General features: G+C 40.3%; 1 protein-coding gene across 3 annotated transcripts; it reads right to left on the bottom strand.

Annotated features, from left to right (window-relative positions):
* Nucleotides 1-767: 767 nt before the first annotated feature.
* Nucleotides 768-25,080, bottom strand: phf24 (PHD finger protein 24). Of its 3 annotated transcripts, none has more exons than XM_086054207.1 (9): nucleotides 24,603-25,080; nucleotides 14,389-14,798; nucleotides 11,487-11,672; nucleotides 8,108-8,186; nucleotides 7,577-7,779; nucleotides 6,931-7,097; nucleotides 4,368-4,400; nucleotides 2,908-2,985; nucleotides 768-1,985 (listed from the first exon to the last, which is right to left on the bottom strand). In XM_086054207.1, the coding sequence occupies exons 2-9, from the start codon at nucleotides 14,794-14,796 to the stop codon at nucleotides 1,889-1,891; spliced, it is 1,251 nt and encodes a 416-aa protein (XP_085910333.1). In that variant the 5' UTR covers nucleotides 14,797-14,798; nucleotides 24,603-25,080; the 3' UTR covers nucleotides 768-1,888. The 3 variants fall into 3 exon arrangements, with proteins under 3 accessions (XP_085910333.1, XP_085910331.1, XP_085910332.1); XM_086054205.1 differs by lacking the exon at nucleotides 24,603-25,080 and adding an exon at nucleotides 24,367-24,501; XM_086054206.1 differs by lacking the exons at nucleotides 4,368-4,400; nucleotides 24,603-25,080 and adding an exon at nucleotides 24,367-24,500.

Genomic DNA, 25,080 nt, shown 5'->3' with positions numbered 1-25,080 from the left:
CAAGCATGATGCCATTTAGGCATGTCATTTCTGCTCTATCATTCGCAAATCCAGATGGCAGGTGATGCTGATCAAAGTTATTGCACAGCTGTGCTTGCTTCATGCTTTGGTCACAGTAAAAGGCCACTCGAAACCATTTGCCTCACACAGATGCTAGATTTAAACTGACAGTATAAGTATATTGGCTCCAAATATCGGTTATCGGCCTCCTTGACTACAAATAATTGGTACCATATCGGCCCTGAAAAGAAACATATCGTTCTATCTCTAATATATATATATATATATAGTTGTTTGACCTTTTAGTCGTCATTGTGTTTGGTTCTGAAGTATTTGCTCTTTGTATTTGATGCTGCGTGCACTTTTGATTCAATAAATCTTGCTGATTGCAAATCGTTTGTGGAGTGTGCTCTGTGATCCTTCCTTCAGCCATTTTTCAACTATAACAGTTTTTGCAGCACGTGTAGTCAGACAGTTATCCCAATGGTATAAAGATAATGAATGTAATAAAAAAAAAAAAAATTCCCTCTGCATATTTTATTACAGCATTCATGGATTTCATATCCCCCCAATTATAGAAGTGTCTCTCTGAGTCAGATTAAATCCTTTATTAACTCACCATGGCTCTAAAAAAGTGGAGTTAGTAAGTGGGATTTTTGACTTGTTGAAATGCTGACACATGGTTGTCATTTTAAACTCTGTGCTCCATACATTTGCATCGGTTATTTTCATCCCGAAAAGGGAGAGAAGACAGAAACACGAGAGCCTCCGGGAGAATTAATGCCATGCATTTATTTTAGCACTGTGACATCCCTCACGTGATCACATTTTATGTCAATCATAATTTATTCACAAAGCAGACCTTTACATCTTAATAACAGGCCATACACACATCCACAAAGCTCTAGTTGTTATGCTAGTCGCTCATCAGTCATTGTAGTCGCAATCGTGTGTGCATTTAAACTTTCATAGAAACATTTGTACATTTTCCCATCACTTGATCAACATAAATGTCTCAACGGTGCCTATGTCACAGTTGTTCGACACCTTGGTGCGCTCGTCATCGCAGATGTTTCCACCGTGTCGAAATGTAGCTTGCGGCACAACAGGAACGAATGTAATTAATGCTGATATATACATGTCACAAACTGGGTCACATCCTTATTCAAACTACACTGGAAAAAAACAAAGATTTATGGATTAGAGTGACGATAAAACAGTGTACATCTTCGGATACACGAATAAATACAGATTTGTAATGCATTTATAATAAATTAGACTAGTTTGTATAGCAGCTCTATTACGTATATTTCTGCTCGATATATTCTCTGTTGCCTGCAAGGTCAACATCCTCGCAGTTGCCTATCCACGAAAACAGTGTGCCAAAAACGGAATTTTGCACGTGCCTCTGAGTGGCGTGATTAACAATGTGATCGCAAATAAACACAATGTCATTACAGTAGCAAGGAACGCTCATTAAAAAATATAATGAGGCCCAAAGGAATGAATGCTTGAAGAGTAACAGCCTGTCAAAGTAATGTACCCGCACGGAGATTTTAGTTCGAGCCGGAGGGCCATTGAGATGAGTGTTTGTCATTTAAAAAGCGCGAGCAGCCAAACAGTTCATATGCATCTACTTTTCCACTCCCTCGGTTTCCTCTCTGACTAGCTTCTTCCACGTTCTTCTTCCTTGTCGCTGTCACTCACGTTCATGTTGTGTTGTTGTCGGCTTCAAGATCACACTGAGGAGGCCAGATGCTTGAGCCGCTGTCTCTTCCTGCTTCACCTAGCAGCCATCGGGTTTCCGCTCGTCATCCTGCAGACGCTAAGGTACATCCTCGCCCTCCCCCTCCCACTTTGTCTGCCGGCTATAGCGCAGGGTCCTGGACTATAGGGGAAGGCGGATGTGCATGGCCGAACTATTGGGACGTGCGGCCAAGATGTAGATGGAACTCTCCCTGAGAAAGTCCGCCCATGACGTTGGCCTATTGAACACAGACAATATTAAAAGCACATTACTGGCCCACTGCTTTACTCGATGACATGCTCCTTGGCTTACAGGTCGTTCGCTTGTGCCAGCAATTACCATTAGGATGGGATTAAAGAGCATCACTCGAAATTGGAAAATGATTTGAAGGGCTTAATCGTTTCTGGAATCTTAAAATGATGTCTATCTACAGCATAGGTGTCAAACTCAAGGCCCGGGGGCCAGATATGGCCCGCGACATCCTTTGGCTGTGGCAGGTGAAAGCAAATCATGTGTCGTCTTCATGTTCCTTTCAAACTGTCTTGACTTTTAACAGCACTAAGATATGAGATATTGCAAGGTCTTTTGTCACCAATCCCCCGATCTAAAATAAATAGTTTCCCCTTTAGCCTCTTTTAAATATCCATCTTTGAATAGAAACAAATCAGTTAAAAAAAAAAAAAAAAAAAATCATCCTCATTTTGGGGTGGTTATTTTTAGTATCGTTCTTTTTTTTTTTTTTTTTTTATCAAGATCATCATGACGTGCCTGCCCTCTTTTTCATTTGTGATTTGTCACCTGCTATCAGCAAAAAGCCTGATTTGGACTGTGTGTCAAAATGTTCTCTGATGAATATTTAGCCTGACAACTTGCAGAACAGCGTAGAGCTCTCCTCCATCGCACTGAGCGACATATACAATGTGATATTTTGGTAGATTTATGAGAGGGGCAAAAATATTAGAAACACATTCAGTGTGATAATGCAGCTCTGCAAACACATTAATAAACATTGTTAAATTATGTTTCCTGGCACTGGCAAAACAAATTTTCTTCAGCTCTTGTTTTGTTTCTCGTCGGTTTATAGACAGATTGGTCTTCATCTGTATGTGCACAATGAAGTCTTTTTTTTTTTAAAGTCCACAAACTCAAAGTGTACAAACCGAATGTCATCAGTCTTGCTTTGTTCACTGCTGGAGCTGGCCGGGCTGCTCTCACAAATGGGTCCAACGTTACTAATACTTGCGTACACAAGAGAAACATGACACAAAAACACACACAAAGAAGGATCATATATTAGCACGGTGACAATGCATTGCTTTATACTACAACAAGGAGACATAAAAGAAGAAAAGGTCATCCTTTCGTGTCAACTGTAAATGCTATTTTGTTGTGGCCACATTGTTTAAAAATGTGGCCAGGATTAATTTCATGAATTTTGTATGAAATTCGATGTGAAGTGTTTACTTGTCTCATTTGTAAGACAGCCATCACTGGAATTTGTATGTAAAGCCGTATTTCTAAACCAGACGTAACCTGAATTTGGTCTGAAGTCGAAACGTTCCACAGTCTATCGCTAGCCTTCGCTAATGAGGTAGTCAAGTCGTAATTACCAGAGGTGGCCATCCTGTCTGACCAACGGAGCGGTCCGTCTGTCCGTCACTGATGGACGCCCGTTTTGCTGACGTTAGACGAAAAACGGGGAATTTTAATTTTGATTGGCAAATAAGTGTAGGCTGTGAAATGTCAAATATATGTGAGTGTAAAGCTGTTTGAGCAGCAATCTGACACTTTATGATGCACATAGTGCGCTCCATTTACCATTTTCATCAAATAGGTTCAGATAATGGATGGATGGATGAATGGATGGATGAATGGATTTTTCATCGGTTGGACCTTTTGTCGATTGACGGACTGGCGGACTTTCGACGTTTACTGACGTAAGCGCGGTTAATGTCCAACTGAGCGACAGACGATTATAGTTTGGTCCAGCTTGAACATTTTTTTTTTCCTCTTTGTCTTTTGTTTACTAATTTAATGTTATCGTTCCAAAGTCGAAAATATTTTTCTTACTATGTCAAACCAGGTTATATAAACACAACAGGATATCTCCCGTACTTTTCGCTGAGTACCCAAACAGTCTCCCACATCTACAGTATGAGTCAGTCTGAGTCGTCTGACCTTTGAAAAAACAAAAAGCAAAACTCAATTTCAATATCATATAGCATCTTTGCAATACAGCCGTCAAAAGTGATGATAGGGTTTTTGGGGGGGATAGGTAATTAATGAGCTTTAATTAGGTTAGTATTACGTGTCGAACAAATGTGCACTCGCGGGCCCTCTATTTAGAGTACCCGCTTTCATTATAGATGGGGCTTTTAATTCACATGTTTAGAGGCCTGCTATGACTCTTAAGTAAGATGAGAAGAGCTCATCATGCGAAGGGCGGGCTCACACTCCTCGCGATCAACCTCATCCCTTGAGTCCCTTATTGCAGCATTCTGTTCAAGAGTCTCTATGGATAGGTTGTCTGAGCATGCATGATAAGTATCGCAGAGAGTACTTCTGGCTGTCGAAATGAGAGAAAGGAGATGAGCCGTGCACGTTGCTGAGTCACACTCACCCGCAGTTCATAGGAGCGCAGAGTCCCATGAGTCTGTGCGGTGGGTGCGTCACGTGACGAACAGGTGAGCAGGATGGAATGGTGCATGTGAAATAAGACATTAGAAGATGTGGATGAAGCACGTGCAAGTTGGTCTCAGTGGTGGAAGTAGGAGTAACCAGGGATTGGTTGATTTGAAGTATTTGCGAAGATCGTCCAAGAGGATTCTTTTGGAAAGTGAGTACTTCTTAAAGGTAATATTGTAAACATTTTATATGTTGTTGACAATACATGTACATATTGGAGAAGTAAGGTAAGGTATTTTTTTTATTGTTTTTTTTATCCACCACTGATACACTGACAATAATATGGCAAACAGTGAGTATCAACCAATTAGAGACTGTCAGACGTTATACATATGCTCGGCTGTCATATCATGTCCCCGTGGAAATTAATGTGATAAATGTGCAGTCGTCAGCCAGAAAAGCAGAGTTCACATTGCACAATATCGAGCGTGTTTCCTGAAAGCGCTTTGAGCCAAATGAATGAAGAATCAATAGAGTAGGGATGAATGCAACAAAGCCCATCTGTACTACTGTGTCCAGTCCAGTCAAGTTATTCATTAAATGCACGTAAAAAAAAAAAAAAAAAAAAAGTGTAGGCTGCTTTATGGCTTTATAGTTGCGCTGGCTCATGTTATAATGTGCTGTGTTTTAATACAACCGCTTCAGATCTGTTTATATTACCTGCTATGGTCAGCTTTATTAGTCCATGTACAATGAGTTATCTGGTGTTAATGTGCATTCTTTAATAATAGCGACGGTGAGTGTATATTGTTGTTACTTGTTATAGTTATAGGACTTTGAAGTTTAATGTCTGTACAAAGACGGTGTATTGTATTGTTTCACCTAGTGTATTGTTTCACCTATGCAAGAAATTGCCATTTATCGCAGGAAAAAAAGTCACACTTTAAACCAAATACCACCACCCAAAAAATGTAATGCTTTAATAAAAGTGTATTGGTAAAGGCGGAAATATTTTATTCTATATTATAATAAGCAGTTTTTGAGCCTTAAAGTACTGAGGAACAAATGAGTGTTTACTCATTTGCAGTTCCTCACTTCAACCCAAACCCCCCAAAGCCTCTGACCAAAGCCATGCCCCTCACTACCATGAACTATATAAATAGCACTGTAACTGACTGACATATTCATGATGGACTGGTGTGCTGTTACCCTTGTTTTGTTTCGAGAGCTGTTCAATTCCTTCTTTTTTTCATTTTTGGTCATAAATGGATGTAAATAATCTGGCAAAGGAAATCGAGGCAGCTGTAGCGTTATCATGTGCCCGAGTGAGCGCAGCAACACCCCTCGGTCACACCTTCTGTTTCTACAGTCGCTGATAATCCATTCTTGTCAGGGCGCAGCGTGTTAATGAAAATAAAATTAGAGGGATAAAAGGGATGGTTGTTCCAGAGACGTTTTTGATACATACAACCTTTATCGCCATTATTATTTTTCAAAATGAATGGTCACCTCTTCACATTGGTTCGAAATTTAAATGGTGGTAGATGACGTCCAAAGAAATTGAATGCAGTGATGGCAATATTTTTCAATCCCATGGGGCATTATAGCTCACAAAGACCGCTACTGTTTCAAGTATATGATTGGGGTGCACTTATCTTTATAATCAATGGCTATTTATAGCAGAACAAATATCACACTCAATTGAACTGACATGCAGGAAGCCACCACAAATGATTCAATAATGTAAGTGCATTGGGAAAAGAGATATTGAACTCGAAATTATTTTGTAGCGAGACACAAAGCTTATAAAAACGTATAAAAACATATATATATTTGTGTGTGTGTGTATATATATATATATATATATATATATATATATATATTAAGGCTGGGACGATACACTTTTGTCCCAATCCGACACGGGTCTCGATACTTGGGTTACGATCCGATACGTATTGCGCTACTTACACATACAATACATACCTGTCAACTTAGATGTTTTCCCCGTATTTTATACGTTTTTTGATCATTTCAAATTGTGTACGCTGTATACCAATTTTTGTACAGGGAATTTTAGTTTTCTTTTTTTTGTCGTTTTTTGTTAGACCGATCTCGTCTTGCCCAATGGTAGCAGACGACAACGTTATTTGGTATATGAAATAAACTTGTTTACACAAATTATCTTTGTTCTTATTCTACACAGTCTGTCTTGCTGTGAGTGCCCCGTTGTGTTTGTAAGGTTTATTATCGCTCAATAAGGGGAATTGCAATCATTAATAAGGGGAACAATTGGCTGAGGTTGACAGGTATGTAAATATTATAAAAATGTATATATAAAAAAAACTGAGGCATGTGTTTCAAAAGTTTTAACTTGAATGCCATTTGACATTTAGTTTAAGTGTCACGGTTGAAAAGTGCATAAACTGTTCCTGTTCCTGTTCCTGATACACAGAAGTGCAATAAATAAAACTCCATTCACAAAGCTCAACTTCAAGAACCTCAAATGCTACAAAAGTAGGTCTTGACCTTGTGCGACACTTCTTCTTTTGCGCACTCACCTCACGTTGCAGGACTGCGAGTCTTTGCTGAGCTTGTTGAACCAGGACTGCTGGGCCTGGCGACATTCTGCTTTTGTGATCAAGCCATCCTCATCCAAATCCAGACCCAGGAACACTAAGCGAGCAGTGTCTCTTTCCTTCGCAGTCAGCAGGCGCACAAGTGAATTCTAGAGGAAGCGAGCGGTATCTCAAATCACATAATGGCATTTGAGACATGTATACGGGGTCACAAGTTGGAATGTGAAAACATCTGATCCAGTTTGGGCCTTTGCGAGCAATTTAAATGGAACAAGAAAAATCCACCCGGAAATGCTTCCCTCCTTTCTCTACTGCGTGTAAGCTGGAACTTATCCGAGTTGACTTACAGTCAATCAGTGGGCAACATTCCAGAAATATTCCACTAAGGCCATGCACATCTCAAGCTCACACCTACAGTCATTGAGATGGTTTTGCTCACGGCACCGCTGCACTACCAGTGAATTCAATTCATTCTGTTGACAGCGTTATCCTAACAGACAACAATGTTCATGGATTCTTAGCCTAAAGACCAAGAAAGGGAATGTTGAGAAATGTGAGCGGGACAGCACTAACAACTAACCTGAATGATCAAATTAACAAATCCCAAAATGGATTACACTCTCGTTACCTCGGTGCGAAACTTTCTCAAAACTGCCAACGATTCAAAGTAGAGAAAGTCGGACCACTCAACGTGACCCTTCTTCTCGGGGTCCAGGGCCGCGAACTGGGCAAGGACTTCTTCCTCCTGCTCATCGCTAAGGTCTTTTTCAAACTGCTGCTTGGACACAAAGTGGTGGTACTGCAGCAACTCGTCTGATACCAGGCATGACTCTACAGCAACAAGGAACAATTAATGACATACTATACACCTTCATTAGGCACTGAAAATATTTTCCCGATTATAATGAACTTCCCATGACACATTTCAGGCAAAGGAAAGCCCCCCACCCCCTCCATGGTCTATAAAAGAATGCTACAGGTCTTTAAGGATAATGAGAATGAGGGCAATTAAAGGCGCTGTTTGACTGTAAAAAAAAAGACAAATTATAGCAGTAAATATAATTTGAAGAGAAATCTTCGTCATTCCCCTAAAAGTGACATCACCCCGATGAACAGGTTGTGTCACACATAGTTTTTCCAGGGTTCTGCAGGGACTCACCTGGGATGATCTTGCACTGCTTAAAGGTCTCCATAAGGCTGTACATTTCTTCCTCCGTTAACAGTAGGTTCAAATTATCCTGCAAGAAAAAGAGAAGGAGCCAGGATTATTTTGTGGTTAATTGGCAAATTGCATCACCTCCTTTTCAGGTCAGAGTAATCGAAAGTGCTTTACACATCAGTCAAAATGTGATATAATAAGACAATGGCTAATAATAAAGCACCATTCAAAGATAAAAAAAGAGGTGTGAGTTATATTTAGACATACATGAGCTAAATCTTTCACATCAGCTGCCCAGGAAGGGTGTCATACTTTAAGCGTTTACAAAAAAGAAAAAAAACCAATCTAAAAATGAATTAGGAAACTAACAGGAAGCCGATATAAAGATAAAGGAACAAGGTACAATGTGGTCTTTTGGAGTGAGTCCCTATTTGAGCTTTAAATCAAGTGTATGACTTGATTCACAGTGGACGGAATACGTCTTAGGCAGCAGCAAATGAAAGTGTCACACAGAGTAATGAATGCAATCCTTGAGTTGTATTTTCAAGATGATGAAAAGAATTGGGAACATAACCTCCATTAGCCTTAAGTTGTGGTTCGGAGCCCAGGTCAAATCTGAATACATTTTCAGCGGTTGAGCTCTTTCAGTCAGATGCAAGGAATCGGTGGCCACAAGCAAGCAACATATCGATTAAAAAGACAGGGTGCCTGGAATTAACCCTTGCGGAACCTTGCACTTTTTTTGTAACCTTTGGAGAAATGACCATGAATTGCAACAACGGAAGCTGGGCAAGAAATGGATCGAATGCATCGATTTTAGACATTCAATTCTGATTCCACAAACCATTAACAAAACACAGACAGAAATGTGAAGAAAAGTGATATTAGAATTTGATATATCCCTCAGATAAAGGTAAGAATAAAGTTTTCATTTCCAAAGATATGATGTGCTTTAGAGTCACATCGAATGTAATATGTTAAGTTCTGACAATTACATTTGTGTACTTATTTGGGCTAAATGAGTGTTTCTCTGTTTTGTTTTATTTCTTTTTTTCACAAAAGTGCCGTGTTGCACAGTAGTCCAAATCACATGCAGGTTTTTGTCTTTTCATAAGGAATGAAAGGAGTCCCTCCCTCTTGACAACAAATTGAAAATTGAATTTAATCCAGTCGGTATTTGACATTATATTTATGTCACTGCTTTCCTTATTATTGTCCCTTTGCCAGACGGTTCCTCATAATCTTTAATCCACAGGAGCATAACCACTAAATTGTTACGGCCAGTGAAACAGTGCCTGCAGAACAATAAATATCCGTCTCATATATGTCAATATATAAACCGTATATGTGTCACATAAAAATTCCATCCAGTCGTTATCTTTCAAATCAGACTATGAAGGGTAAAATTATATTTGAAAATCAAACAAGGGAATCTTTATGATATAAAAATAACAATCATGAAAATGAACATTTTAATTTCATACTGAGAGCTCACAGAAATGAGAAAAAAAGTACCAGTGTCAGACAAAAGGGAAATACATTTTATCCCTAAAAGTTTTGTTCTTCTATAATGTTCCACTAAAAATATGTCCTAAATGTTTCAAGGACAATTTTGAAGTAAATCACATTACTTTTGACTACTTTTCAATTAGAATGCTAAAAATGACCTGAACCTTTGCTTAAAAGTGGCTGTTGGAATTCAGTGGCTACAGAGGCTACATTTGAAGACCAATGAATTCAGAACATACTCTATGTTAATGTAACATCCTTCAAATTTGGCATTTTCCCATTTTCTCCAGGATACATTGCTACCATCTTTCATCGTCTCCCATATCACAAGATGCATGTCAATGCAAAGTATCTATTTTTATATTTCAATATGGCGTCACAATTGCCTTTTTTTTTTTTTTTTAGTCATTTGAGCATCTCGCAGTGTCTTAAAACTTCTCATGAACACTCGAGCCTCCCATGTACGAGAACTGACAGTTTATCGTCTCAATAGCAAATGTTGGGTCCCTCCTAAGGCTGTAGCCTCAGCCTGAGGAAATCTATTGACGATGATGATGATGATGATATTTCTTTTTTCTTACTGACTGCCATTCATCCAAACATGCAGCAGTCTGCTTTGAGGCCTTGTTGTAAATCCACATTTCAGGCAACCCATTCTAAAGGAATAAATGCCAAAAATAGATGTTTTTTTTCTTTTTTTTTTGGTTGGGGGGGGGGGAAGCAAACTGACATTTAAGAGCATTCTCACTCTCTGTCACTGAGGCACAAATGTCTTCCGGTCTGCTTTCCTCTCCCAGTGAGTATCCAACAAAAGACAGAGGACCTTTCAGGGTCTTTTCTCAGAGTGTCTGAAAGCCCCCCTAAACCGCCTCTCTGAGTGTGTTTGGCATTTGGTTGAATTTCCCAGTGCTGATGGAGCTGGGCAAAGCCTCCACTTTACAGTGAAGGGTTCTTGAGCAAAAACACTCTTCGGCCTCTTCCAGGAACGGACTACAGCATATTATTTTTCTGGCAGGGGGTGTGATCAGCACAGACAAAGATGCATTTGTTTTGCTACAAAAAGAAGAAAAAAAATACACCTGAAAGTCCTTCAAAACTTTGCTTTCAAAGATCAAGGAATTGTCACATTTCAGTGTGAACGTATTAATGTGAAGCGAGGTAGTGACCCACAATATGCACTAGCGCCACCAAGAGGATTGGAGTGGAGCAATTTCAGCCACTGTGTCATAATTTTTTAAAAAATCAACTGGGTTACACGCGTATTATTGTAGAAGCTGTTAAATAAAATGAAAAAAATGCAGATGCAAGCGGACCATCCACTGCACAACGTAACTCTGTTTAGTTACACGGCTGGCTAATCAAAAACAGCTTGAACAATAAGCTCTGAATTTGGAGTGTGGTGTTTTAATCATTCTTTTCAGCCACTGTTTTATAATGAACACTCTTGCTGAGGGGTAAAAAAAAGAACACATTTCCATCACTGGATCACTCGGGCAAACAGAGAGCAAGAAATAATAATTGTACAAGTATGATCAACATAATGGTGAATTTTAAGCCATAACAGAGCCGCCCTCCGATTAAAAAAAAAAACTGTCGTCGTCATATGTCAGAATAGTGAAAGCCTTATTTATATAGTGTAAAATCTTCATGTAATACACATTAAGTTGTCTTTTCAGCTGCTAAGATTCTAATTATAACTCAATGTCTTCATATGTAAGCATAAAAGGTAAGCTTTAAATAGTGTAACTGAGATGCTGCTGACATCATATTTGATATTGTTTCCACGTTCCCCTACACGCACATCAAGTCCTAGCGCTTGCGAGGACGTAAAGAATACACTCTTTTCAGAACAACAAATCACGGCGCTTACGCAATAGTAGCAACTCCAGCCGGTGACTGTGTGAGCCGTGTCTCTCATCTCCTGCAAGGCCTCAGCGCGCAGGTAGCCCAACTCCCTCAGGCAGCCGTCATGGAACACTCGGGTGCAGATCCTGCACGGGTACAGGTCGTCGGCGGTCCACACCTCGCACACGTCGCACATCTCGTCGCTGGGCGGCTAGGGTTGAAGAAGAAATGGCTTGTGAAATGGTGTCTTTGATTTGGACAACATTCTTTCTCATGACATCGGGTGGGTTACCCAGCACCAGACGTCTTCTGGATGTTGTGTTAGGGTTTTCTGAGTCCACAGACCCCCCCTCAATAAAACAAACCTGCACCTTTCAGAATGGCCTTTTATCATTGGCAGTCTAAGGCACACCTGTGCACTAATCACGGTGTCTAATCAGCATCTCGATATGGCACACCTGTGAGGTGGGACGTATTATCTCGGCAAAGGAGAAGTGCTCACTATCACAGAGTTAGACTGGTTTGTGAGCAATATTTGAGAGGAATGGTGATATTTCGATATTTGTGTATGCGTATGTGGAAAAAGTTTCAGACCTTTGAGTTCATCTCATAAAAAATGGGAGCAAAAACCAAAGTGTTGCGTTTATATTTTTTTTGAGTGCCGTATATGACCTGCAATCGGCTGGTGACCATTTCTGGGAGTTTCCCCGATCTCTTGCGCAAAGTTAGCTAGAATAAGCTACACCTCTCCTTGCGACTCAAATGAGGGCAATTGGTATAGAAAATGGATGGGCGGAACTCAATAAAAAAAAAAAATAAGAATCAACTAACTGCTCATTATGTCATTTTTGTGCCCTTTCAATTCTAAGTAGTTGACCTGCCCTGCTTGAATAATAGCAAAGCAGTTAGGAAAGATTAGTTCTGAAGGAATTAATACGGTTTGGCTAATGAGAGGAATGGTGTGTTCCTATGTCCATTTCCTGTTGCCTCCATTAACTTGTAAACGCCACTGGCTGTCTCACTAATGAACATAAACACATGACGCATGGCTATTAAACACTATGAATAAAGCTCCAAACCTGTTTTATCTCTTCTCAAATGCCACAGCGCCACTTTTAGGGCTTTGACCACAGCACCTGCGACTCCTCTTGTGACCTTACTCTCAAGAATAGCGCTGCTGTCCTTATTAAAATGACATCTAATATTTTACTGGGGGGACGATGCCTGCGCAGGGGCAGATTTAACAAGAGATATGAATGCAAATATCATTTGGTAACTATGGGAACACACATGGCCATGCCATCAATATGTGAGCGCTGGGATTTCTGTTGAGTTATGAGCCAATCAAGCTGCCGCTGACGGGTGTTGCGTTTTGGCTTCTGATGTAGGAACATTGGCTCGTGGATGATTTTCCCTCAGTAATCCTTTGGGTAACTGAGCTGCAGCGGTAACGTACAAATATGCCAATTTCAATGCGAGTCTGTTTGGACTTAAGGACCAGCTTGGAAGATTGGAGGTGGCCACTTCAAGATTCACTACTGAGCAAAAGGTGGGCAGTTGGAAGCTATTTGCTGGAGAGATTCTATCAATTCCCTTCCCACTGTTGAGGTTCAACGCAGCAATGTGCCAAATTTTCAAGCGTCACATTTGGCGCAGCCACAACGCTCTAATATCATTGGACCTAGTATGAGCTGAACTGCATGCCCAAACATTCGGCAGTGACAACAACAGTACTCGAATGAAGCAAACGTTTTTCAGTAAAAACGAAGCGCAGTATGTTACCAGTCAAAATGATGCCGGTATAATTTAGTCAATGGATTAAAGCTTAACATCACTGACTGTGTTGTAACACTGATATATACAGTATACATAAACACAACGGTGGCAAGGAAAAAAAATACACTGATTTGGTTTTGGACAAAGTTAACAGTTTGACATGTCTATGTATTAATATTAAGTTAACGGTTCTTATTTTTAGGGTTTTAGGGTAAGGATTAACCCCAAGTAAATGTGTTTGGCTGCTTGAGTCAGAAAATATGCCCAAGTGAGCCATTCTCAATTTTGCTGAATTGTGATGTTGCATTTGGTCAATTTATATCGTACTAAGCAATGTTTCATTTGCATCAAACAGGGCCAGCCCCTGAAACAAATATTTACAGCAACACCACAGCAATGGGAAAAAAATAATGTCAAATTACAAACCAATTGAAGGTCATCTAGCATCTCAGAGTGGCTTATTTCCAGCATTAGAGGTCCCAGTGTATTAACGACGTAATCCAAATAAAAGGGATGCAATATTGGGACAAAATACTGGCACGATGAAAGCAGCATTCGTTCTACTTAACTTGCCACCTTATGCAATAATTTGTCATGAGTTACAGACTAAAACAATGCCAAATGTATCGCGGTCTACAGACAGGCTTTGTGTAGGCAAGCTTTAATCTTAAATGGACTCTTTTCAAAATTTCTTTTTCTTTTGATTCCTGACCCGAGAGACATTTCCCAGCACGGTGTTTACGTCTTGAAAACGCACTGAAACTCCGCCGCGTTACCCACCACGTTCTTGCACCGCGGGTCACCTTGCCGAGGCGAACTCAGCTACCTCACCCCCCCCCCCCCCCCTTGATGCTCTTGCGCGCACACACGAGTCACGCAGCACGTTTGGAATGTAATGATCTTTTTGAACTTTTCAACTTTCTCATATTCTCCAAGAATGTTCAAGGAAAAGCTTAAGAATCGCTTGGACTTGGACGAGGAAACCAGATCATTGGCTTCCGTTGCCATGGAGACTGACATCGTTCAAATGTCCCTTTAATCCTATGCCTCGGGGATTTAAACTAAGTCACTTTGCGCTTTCGTGCACACACACACACACTGATTGTAATTGACCTTTTGATTGGACAGATGCTGTTGACATATAGCGTTACCTGCTCTTTTTCGGCCAGCTCGACTTCTAAAGGCTGATCGTCATCGGCTTCCCTTTTGGGCCGCACATAAGCAGGCGGTGTGAGCTGATGACTCTTTTCCAGATCTTCGGGCTCTACTCCTTTCCCGTCCCGTAACCTGGACCAGGCCTCCTGGTTGACCGAAGCCGAGGCCTGCTGGGCTGCGGGCGGGCCGGCGCCGCTTTCCGTCTCTCCACCTTCTCCGTCCTCGGCGTCCTTCTCCTCAGCCCCGGTTGAGGTTTTAGCCGGCACGTCGCCGTCCTCCGCGTCCCCCTCCGCCTGCTTGACAGGTGCCGCGCGGTCCTTGATGCCTGACTGGAAGGCTGAGACCACAGCAGTGCACCTCTGCACCTTGTCCACCGGCTGCTTCTTTGACAAGAGCACACCCATGGCTGCGCACAGACGGAGTGAGAGGAAGGGACAGGGGACACTTGCATGAGTACTCTGAAAAAGCCCGAAAGGGCTCACATAGTAAATCCATCTGTGATCCATTCAAAAAAAAAAAAAAAAAAAAAAAACGCACACATCACCTCTGAGCTTTTACTCTGTTTTTCCACTTTTTCATTTCTTGTTTTTAAAGCAAAGAAAACTACACTGCAGTAGCACACCGTCTGCCCTAGATTGCTTATTTCATTTCAACAATGACTTGAAAGAGTGAAATAGTCAATTCGTGCGTGTTTTGGAAGGTAATCAAACAGCGTTATCAGGAATTGTGTTGATATCAACAAACACAAGTGACCGTTTCTCTAGCTGAGCAACGCGTTGTCTCAAGATTTGAGTCAGGTGTGGTCATTATTTTCAGACACCTGAGTATCACTGTTAGCTCTCATATTTGTGCATGAACAAATCCCCATAGTGATTCAGATCCCCCCCCCCCTCAACCTCCCTCCAAAGAAAAATGTCGAGACCTGCTGCAGATGTGACAAGCTTATTTTTTTGCCATAATTAGAACATGTTTGGGGTGTTAGGAAAAAGACTTGTTGATGTCAATTTTCTTGTAATTGCATTGCCTTACTTTTTTTTTTTTCATTCTACAAAATTCACATGGCAACAGACTCCGCTGAGTAAACAGCAATCAACAACACCTTGAATGCTTCTTCAGTAAGACCGTCACACCATGTACAGTACTTGTACATACAACAATGCTGGAATGCATTTCCATTCCACAACATTTCCCTCAACATGGCCATGAGAAAACGGTTCAATTTTTATGACTGCGTACTTAAGTACTTTGTCAATACAAATAACAGCACAAATCTATTCCCTATGGTATGTGCAATAGTTCATTGCGTGATTCAGTACCTATAACGACGTGACATGACTTTGGGGAAATCAACTTAATTTATTCTACATTTTACATTTTTGAAATGCTTACTTCAACTTCAACAACACATCACACTTTCAGCTTTGAAAGTCACGCCCAGTTCACTGTCAGCTTCATTTGATGTATTTGCTCCTCAAAGTCATTTCCAATTATTGCTGTTCCCTTCTTCTCAACTATCTTTAACCTGCAAGTCAGAATCGGTAAATTAAATTCCCAAGTGAATTCAGCTATTTAATCAGAGTTAAATAAAACCCCGGAGAGAAATGTTTTTGCCCTTCTGTTTATTGGACCTTGCGGAATACAGATACACAGTCCAGTATCTATCTTTCGCCACAACACAATTCAAGAAATATCTCATTCAATGATTTATTCCATTCAGCACAGTTATAACCTCGTAGTTACTGTGGTGTGTGAGCCTCACAGTTCTGAGGTTCTGAGTTTTCCCCAGGTACTCCAGCCTCCTCCCGCAATCCAAAAACATGCTTTTTAGATCAACTGAAGACTTGAAATTGCCCATAGGCGTGAAGGTGAGGGTGAATGGATGTCTAGATGTACCCTGCAATTGAATTTCCAGGGTATACCAGTCCCCTTGACCAAAGTCAGCTGGGATTTAACACCTTTGCTGGGTTCAGTGCTGGGAGGTGTTTGAACACTTGAAAAATACCACTTTTAGAATAATGGTGGCCTCTGCAAACCACAAAGTACAATAAATATTGAGTGAATTAAAATTCATATACATCTATATTAGGGTTGCACAAAATATCGAAAAAATATCCATATCACGATATTGGCCCGCGCAATATGGATATCGCGAAGACATGCAATAAGTTCCTTATGGAATTGTATGCTTTTATCTAAATTTGACCAGTCAGACGCACTATTAAATGTGCATTGCTATCCAATAGTTGAACATTTCTAGGGTAATTACAATTAACTACCTAAAAATACATTCAACTTGCATATATTGTCGCAGGGAAAAAGTAATTTCATTCGATAAAAAAAAAAAAGTCACTTAGGTATATGTTTAATATCGCAACAACCATATCGCATGTTTATCCAGTACTGTACTGTTGTCTCTCAAGGGTCAGATGACAACTATAATTTGCCTTTTATGCAATTCATGCATTCATCAATCCGTCACAATGATCACTTTCATCAATTTTCTTTATGTCGATTGCCTTATTAAAATTGTGTCATCCACATCATGTTGACCCTGCGGCGACTCGGAGGTACGGACGATAGATGTCTTTCAGGTAGATGTGATTACGTATTCATGTTCGGCCAAGTGTACAGACTTTTGTTCTAATTTCTACTTCTGTGAGACAGTGAATTTTATTATTCAACAAAAGGGCGCCGTCACGGATTGAAGTTGATTACGTGCTTCTAGCAGGACATGTTTCTTTTCTCCCAAATTCAATCTCATCCATCTTCACTCCACATAAGTGCTCGGATGAAATTCAATCTCATCTATCAGGAGTGAAATGGGAGTCGTTCGCGCTCTCCTCCTCCTGGGCTACTCTCATAGCCTACAAGCCCCTCATTTGATCCCAGGCTGCACGTGAACTCTTGTATTTTATATATTATATTATATATTATATATTTTATAGACTTTAGTGGAGACAACGCCCATCTGTGTCCCTTAGGTTGAAAAAAAAAAAAAAAAAAAAAAGCAACTTGATGACTCATTTTTTGTAAAAAGTTGAACTTTATTATGTTTTTTTGTTGCAGGCCTAGTACCTTAAGATCTTCACAGCTAAAAATACACTTTCTAGCATCAGGTCATGTAGTCTTTATTGCTTTACCGTAAACTTGCTGCCAACTCACTTATTGTGCAGTGTGACACATACAATAGCTTGTCATCCTCAAGGACAACTGCTCCCTAAAGATGTCAGTCAACTGTGGTTACGATGCACGCCAGCAGACTAATATCTAACTGGCATGCTGAGAATGTTCAATGGTTAAAGTGGAAGTCAACGCAAACATTTTTTTCAAGAATATGTTCTAAGCAAGCCCATTAGGTGAAACAGGGCATTCTGATAAATATTGCGTTTGTGGAATAAGTGTTAATCCACTCGTTTTTAGCCATCTCCGGGGGCGGCCATTTTGTCTTCTGTCGACTGAAAAAGACATCGTAACTGCTCACAACGACCAATCACGGCTGACCTGTTTTTCTGAATCTGAGCCGTGATTGGTTGTGGTGAGCAGTTGTGATGTCATTTTCAGTCGACAGAAGACAAAATGGCCACCCCCGAGAAAACGAGTGTATTTTTCTGTTTCATTTATATTCTACAAACGCAAAATTTATCAGAATGCCGAGTGGGCCCGCTGGGAACATATTCTCTAAAAATATGTTTGGGTTGACTTCCCCCCTTTTAAAACCCAGATTTGTGGCCTAAGGGGACTGAATAATGTGACTGAAGAGTTGATAGGTGACACATGGTTTAGATTTAGCTGTTTTTTAAATTTGACTGAGTAATTCATATGCCGTAGCAGATGCCATATAAATATCTCGAGCAAAATGAGGAGAGTTTGTTAACAATGACAGTCTTTGTGTGTTACATACGTGGTAGTTGCTATGAAGTGATTAGCAAAGAATTGCTAATTGTCTAAATTGCTAACAATTGCTCTCTATTGAGTTCACGGGTATATAACCCAAGAACAAGTTATGTGTTACTGTTAGCTATCTGCCCAACTAACGAACAGCGTGTCATATCTGTTTTTTAGTTTGTGTTTTTGTGTTTCATTGCGTGGGTGAGCGTTGGTTGGTGGGCGGTGCCTCCTGCGGCGCACCTGTCATGAATTGACAATCGGCTGCTTTTTAGGTGCAGCTGCATGCGGCAGAGAGCAAATGTCAAACTGTTTACTTCTCTGCCTCCTTGAGCCCGGTTGTTGCTTACTTCCTCTTGTTAATTAGTCTGTGAATTTCTCCTCTGTGAACATTCAGTGTGCTTACTTTTTTTTTTCTCCTGTTCCCTAGCTAACATTATTGGCGTTCTTTCATTTTGTATTCCTTCATTACAGCAATTTTGCACTTTTGGCTATGACCACCAAAGATTTTTCTTCTCCACCGCACCCAACCTTTTGTGGGGGTGCTTTTTGTTCATTCGTTTTTTTTTTGTTTTTTTTTTGTCCCCTTGCAACAGAAGTGACTTAATCGTTTTGTCCAGCAACAAAAATGAACCAATTGTTTTTTTCACATGTTGAGTGTGCTGTAGCGTTAAATACTAATGTCATAACCTTTGATGGGTGATAAACAGTAAACACTTCAACACGGATCTCATCGAAAAAATAATGATTTTGGTGAAGAGAAGCAAAAAATAGATGACAATGCTACATCTTTGTTAAAGCGCCAGAGGTTAAAGCTAGACATCAATTATGTGTTTCAGTAAGTAGGATTTTTTTCAAAATCTGAGGACCATCAGTTCAGGTGATACGTGTCGTTGATTTGTCTCAGAAACATATCTTGTCCACCTTATTCCACACATATAATTTAAAACAACAATCTCTGGTTGAAAGTTGTCCCTCTTCCAATGTAATTACAAATAATGTTCTTTGGTCACTGGGTAAACTATGTACGATATTTTTGATATTGTTTTGGAGGGAGTACACCAGGTGTGTCCAAAGTTCGGCTTGGGGGCCAAAAGCGGCCTGCGGCCAAATTTTATCAGGCCCGCACCCTCTGTCATAGCCAAGCGTATAGAATGCACTCTAAATGCAATGTCTCATTTATACACAAGAGGGCAGCAGCACTCTGTCCGATTCCATAACCCTGCGTGACCCTTTCCGGACAGTTTTCTAAAATGGCGACAATGACTAAAAGTTGACAGCGAGGGCCGACAATATAAGGAAAGGTGGAAATTTGACTATTTGTCACTGAAATACGCAACAACTGTGTCCGCCTCATTTGCAAGGGGACTGTTATTTCCCTGTTTTTAAATCGAAAAGTTATATAAAATACAATTTTGTTTATATAGCGCATTTCATAACAGCTGGAGCTGTAACAAAGCACTTTACAAACAATAAACAAGTTCAGTGAACATTTTTTTTCAACAACATACCATGTTTCAAATTAACCCTGGCCTGTACTGAATATTATATCTTTTACATATTTCCCTGTTATTGGATTTAAAAAGTTCTGAGAACATTTTATTGCCAGTTGTTATTCATGTTTGAAATGTAATTTTCTCTGGTGAATACATTTCCTTATTGCAATCAGCTGTTCTAATCTTAGCATCTTCTGCATGATACAATTCTATGCAAATTTATTTATTTATTTCTAAAGAACCTCACTATTTATCCATTATATGTGCCACTTATGCATTGCAGGAATGATATCATGTCAGAAAGGAAGATAACCATTTATATTCTGCGCACTGTGCAGACAGGTGAGATGATGTCGGAAGTATCTGCTGAACAAACAGGACCTTGTCATTTTCAGGTTGACTCCTGAATATTAAATAGGACCTCTGTGTTTGCTCTCCCACCCCATGCAAAGTCGATTCTGACACAAACGGGTCAGCGCCTCGCTTTGATACCTTCGTTTGTTGGTGTTCAGCGACCTGACAGTTTGTCACCTCTCAAGCGTGACGTCCTTAAGCCGTCTAGATACTGAGCTGACAGCAGGCTTGTGTTTCTCAGCGACTTAAGGAACTACTTCAAAACAGCTATTTACAACAATTCCTTTCGCTATTTTAGTCAGTATAACTATTGGATGTGCCACATATCCAACAACATTATGCCACAAAATGTGATAAATGTGATGATGGCGGGTGAATTAAAACTGTCGTTTTCACGAACCAAAACGCTGCTGAGTGACGTCAAGCAGTTGATGTGTCCCATTGCTGGAATTGCGTATGTCAAATCATCTTAAATTCTCTCAAACTTGAGATCTGTGTTCTCCTCCCTATCCCAGACGCATCTGAATGATTTACAGACCTCGGGTTAAAAAAAGATCTAAGCGAAGGGAAGGAAGATAGGACCACTCCTTAAGGCTGATAGACTCTGACATATCCTGACTTGGGAATGTTATTTTCACAGCTGCAATTCAGAATATTTAGTCGTCTCTGACACAGGATCGTGAAAAATACTGCTAATCCATTTTGGAAATGTGCTTTGCCCTTTTCTCTGACAAACCTTAGTGAGAAGGTAAAGCACAATTGCAAGAGAGGTGGTTCAATACTCATTCAGCCTCTTGAGTCCTGTCAGCAATTGATGGCGACGGTGCTTTCAGGACAAGCTTGGTTTGATTCAATTTAGATCAATTAAAAAAGGGAGGTGAGACCAAAGAATTCATCAAATCCCTGTCATTTATTTTTCGGATCCTCTGAGAGATATTTTTCAAGTATATGACTAGATATGACTTAAAATTGGATTCCCCCCACCCCGCCATAAAGTAGCTTCAGTATATGGTATAACCCCACAAGGCATATGAAGGGCCATCTCACTGCCAACGTCATAAATCAACTCACATAACAAAATATTTGAAGATTTAATACTGTCAAATTGACTGCTGTACCAGGCCAACATTGCCAAAGTTCATGATTCACTTGAGTGGCCCAGTACGGGCATCCTCGGTATAAGGCTAAGGTATAAGTACCGTCGCCACGGTGACGACGCGACCCGAATTTGTGAGTCAGAATGTGGCGGCGTAGTCAATATTTTATGAACCTATGCGAGCACAGTCGAAAAGTCAATATCACACTCACTTTGTATTTGAAAATCACTTCTCGAATATCAATATAAAAGAGTTTACACGCAAAACAGTCACTATAGCAGGAACCGAGCGTGGCTTTGCGTTTCTTGTGTCGAGAAGTTAATCCACTACGCTGTACTGACGCTAACTACATGCTTATTTATGCTGTTAACATTGATAACTACTATCATAGTTGGTATGAAAATCACTTGTAGGGAAACAATACAAAATAATCCTATGAAAAAAAGTCGGGCAGTAACTAAGCCTTTTTGTGCCGTGTGGCGAAATTCTTCTAGCTAGTTAATCGCGCCCTGTTCGTAAACTTGAATTGTTGTATATTGAGACTGCTCTAAACCCCTTTGGTACAAAAAATATATATAATTTCTCACTTTTAGGCTTAAAATAACTACTTCCCATTCTATATCTGTATTCTATATAATAAAAAAAGTCAACTCTATAAAACTGTATCTTAAATAAGAAGTTTGTGTATTGTGTAAGTGTGCCAACCAGGTGGCCGGTTAATACTCTTTTTGTTTGTTTTTAGCTTAGCATTGACCTCAATGATTAATGGTCTGAAGATGTTGTGTTTGCGCATACAGGTAGAAGCAAATTTGTTCTCTTTTTCACAAGGAAGAGGCAAAGTTATAAAACTATAAATCTAAAATCATGTCACAATTAGTCCTTTTTTGCCAGGGTTGGCAGGTCAACATCACCGTCAATACAAAAACAACACGCACTGTTTTCATTCGCAGCTCCATTGCTTGTGAAGAAATAACAAAACAGACAGCACAGTTGTGCGTGCATGCATTAAAAAAATCCAAATGGATTAAAAATCTTGCTTAGGGGCATAGTGGGCACTGGTTCTCTGGCTCTATGGTCATGACTCCTTTCCCAAAGCTGTTGGATGTCACTGGTATGCGCTGATTAGAATCCCAACCAGCGCCCCCTTTCATTCCTTGCGTGAGAGGGAGAGGGTTTTTTTTCTTTTTTTTTTTTTTAATGGAATCCCCCACAAAGCGTAGCTTTTCATGGGAAAGAATCCACCCTCTTTAGCCACAGAAATGACCCACGGACCAGGGAAGCGGAGACCTGGAACTAATTCCACTAATGAGCATAGCCAGAATCTTCCAGTGAATGAGTAAGTGGAATCATTCCCGAACATTTAAAACATGCAGTTAAACGAGCTGTTCAACATGAAAAGCTTAATGAATTCAATTAAAGATTCTTACACATGGTACACTCGTCAGATTTACAAAAAAAAAAAAAAAAAAAAAAAGCATAATTATGGCTGAACCTCCAAAGTCGAGCGCAATCTGTCGCGTTGACATGCACGCTTTAATTTCGCAACACACTTCCCGCATTGAACAACAATTACTTCCTGGCTCAAAGCGTTGCAATCATAAAACCTTTATTAACTGCACAGAAAATGTTTGAAGCAACATTTGTACATTCTTGTCTGTTCTGAACTTTTAAAGTTAACCACTATAAAATGAAATTTAAATAAAGTGAAACTCCATATCCATCAAAAAACGATGAAGATATGATTTTATGTACCGGTAGTGCTATTTTAAACATATTTGGTATTGCTGCAAATAAATCCTTTGGGTGGGACTACAAGAACACACAAAACAAAAAAATCCAAAGAAAAAGTAAAATGCGTTGAGCTCAGTGTACAGTGAGATCACATATTAGGGATGGACCGATTATCAGCCGGGCCGATTATCGGCTCCGATATTCAGTGTTTTGACGAATACTGGCATCGGCCTTTATCAAAAATCTGATGGCCGATAATATATCAATTTAAAATTCTGTTAACTTCAAGGAACTATAAATTTAAATTTTCAGTTAACTTTATAAGAGATTCTACCGACCCTGGGCACATGCTGAACTTTTTTGTGAAGTGAAATTGTGAAATTTCTCCCATTTTAAAATGTTGGAGGACTTTATTTACTGTAGAAGTTTTCATTTAACTTTGAGAGCTCCCTCGTTTCTTAGAATTTTACAACACACATATTGGCAAACAATAATAATAAAAAGCAAATCAACATTATACAAATCTGAAAAAATGTCAAGAGTATTCATTTTTAAAAAGATTTTGATGCCAATATTTTCCTTTTGGCTGAAAATGAATATCGACACCAAATATCGGTCATCGGCCTCCTTGACTACTAATAATCGCTATCGTATCGTCCCTGAACAAAAAACATATCGGTCTATCCCCGTCACATATGATGTCACACACAATACATTTAAACTTAACATCATTTTGTTTGATTTTGAAGGACTACTTTTTCAAAATCGATGCGTTCGATTTTTCTTCCATATAGTTAAAAAAAAAAGCTACCAAAATAAAACCCACAAAAACACAGTAACGGCTGAGAAATTTAAATCTCAATGCATGCGTAGTCTAAGAGACATCACGTTGGCATTCAGGCGCTGCCAGAGCCAAGCATGCCTGTGTGCCAACTCACACAGTCGGACAATAAACAGCAACGAAGGCGGATCAGACTGTGGGGATCTGTCACACGCTGAGCCACGACTCGAAATTGTCACGTTTGTGCACCAATGTGGGCAACAAGATAAAAACAGAGTTGAGAACGAAGACGGATGACAAAAAGTAACCAAGGGCTGTTTGAGATACAGCCTATTGTCTTTTCTATCGGCAGCCGAATCCGCTCACAACTATCCATTTGTCTCTAGTCATTTGAAGAAGGAAGGTCATCCCCTCGTTGGAAGAAAACAAAAAAGTCAAGATGCACCCGCTCTATAACTCTTGGGTGTGACATGTAATTACTGTGGGTGCAAAGCCAAACAATCCACACCCAAGTGCATATCGACCTAAATATGCTTCGAGGCTCTGTGCTCTCTATGAATGAAAGTATATTCATGTATATTTAGAGGTACAGTGATATGCCCGTTTAAAAAGTACTGCCTGAACACTTGCCTTTTACAACAATAGGGAACTGGTCACCTTGATCCTCAGTCTGATAACCAACCTTACTGATGGAAAAAAAAAAAAAAAAAAAAAAACTGAGCCTGTTTGTAACAGTCCGCAGCATCTTCAACAAAATGACTCTTCGGAGCACAACTAGCACCCTGCATTCCAATTTGTTATGTAACACGTTTCCAAAAGAGGTGTGTGCGTGTGTGCGTGAGCTTGAGCGGCCCGACCGGACTCACCGTTAAAGGGAAAAAGAATGACGTTCAATAAGGACTTGATCACTCCGGTGCCCTCAAACCGGGCCGTTCAGCATGGCAGGACTTTGGCTCGGATGAAGTCTGCGCGCCTTTGCAAGGATAAACGGCACACTTATTTATGTTTATTCCTTCGTCTCCCAACCCCGAGAGGAGAATTATGGTAAGAAGCAGCTTCTCGCCTTCACGAAAACGAGGCGATGTGGGTTGAGGAGGAAGGGGGGGTGGGGGGCTGGGGGGCAGCAGCGACTTGACTTGGAGGAGCGAAGGACAGCTCCAGTGCTGAAATGTAGTTCGCCTCCTTCCGTGGGCTGCTCCGCCGGTGCGTGTGAGCGGCCGCGCAGCGCGCCGCCGCTCGCGTCAAGAGGAGAGACCTTGGCGCTGCTGACTCACAGCCAGCCAATCAAGTCGCATCTCGGATTTTATAAGCATCCCATCCGGAGCCACCTCCCCAGCCCAATCT

This window comes from Filicampus tigris, chromosome 15 (genome assembly GCF_054856515.1).
Source record: "Filicampus tigris isolate MCC_2025a chromosome 15, RoL_Ftig_1.0, whole genome shotgun sequence".
Classification (NCBI taxonomy): Eukaryota; Metazoa; Chordata; class Actinopteri; order Syngnathiformes; family Syngnathidae; genus Filicampus; species Filicampus tigris.
Note: the sequence above shows the minus strand (reverse complement) of the source record. Positions and strands in the feature narration are given on the sequence as shown.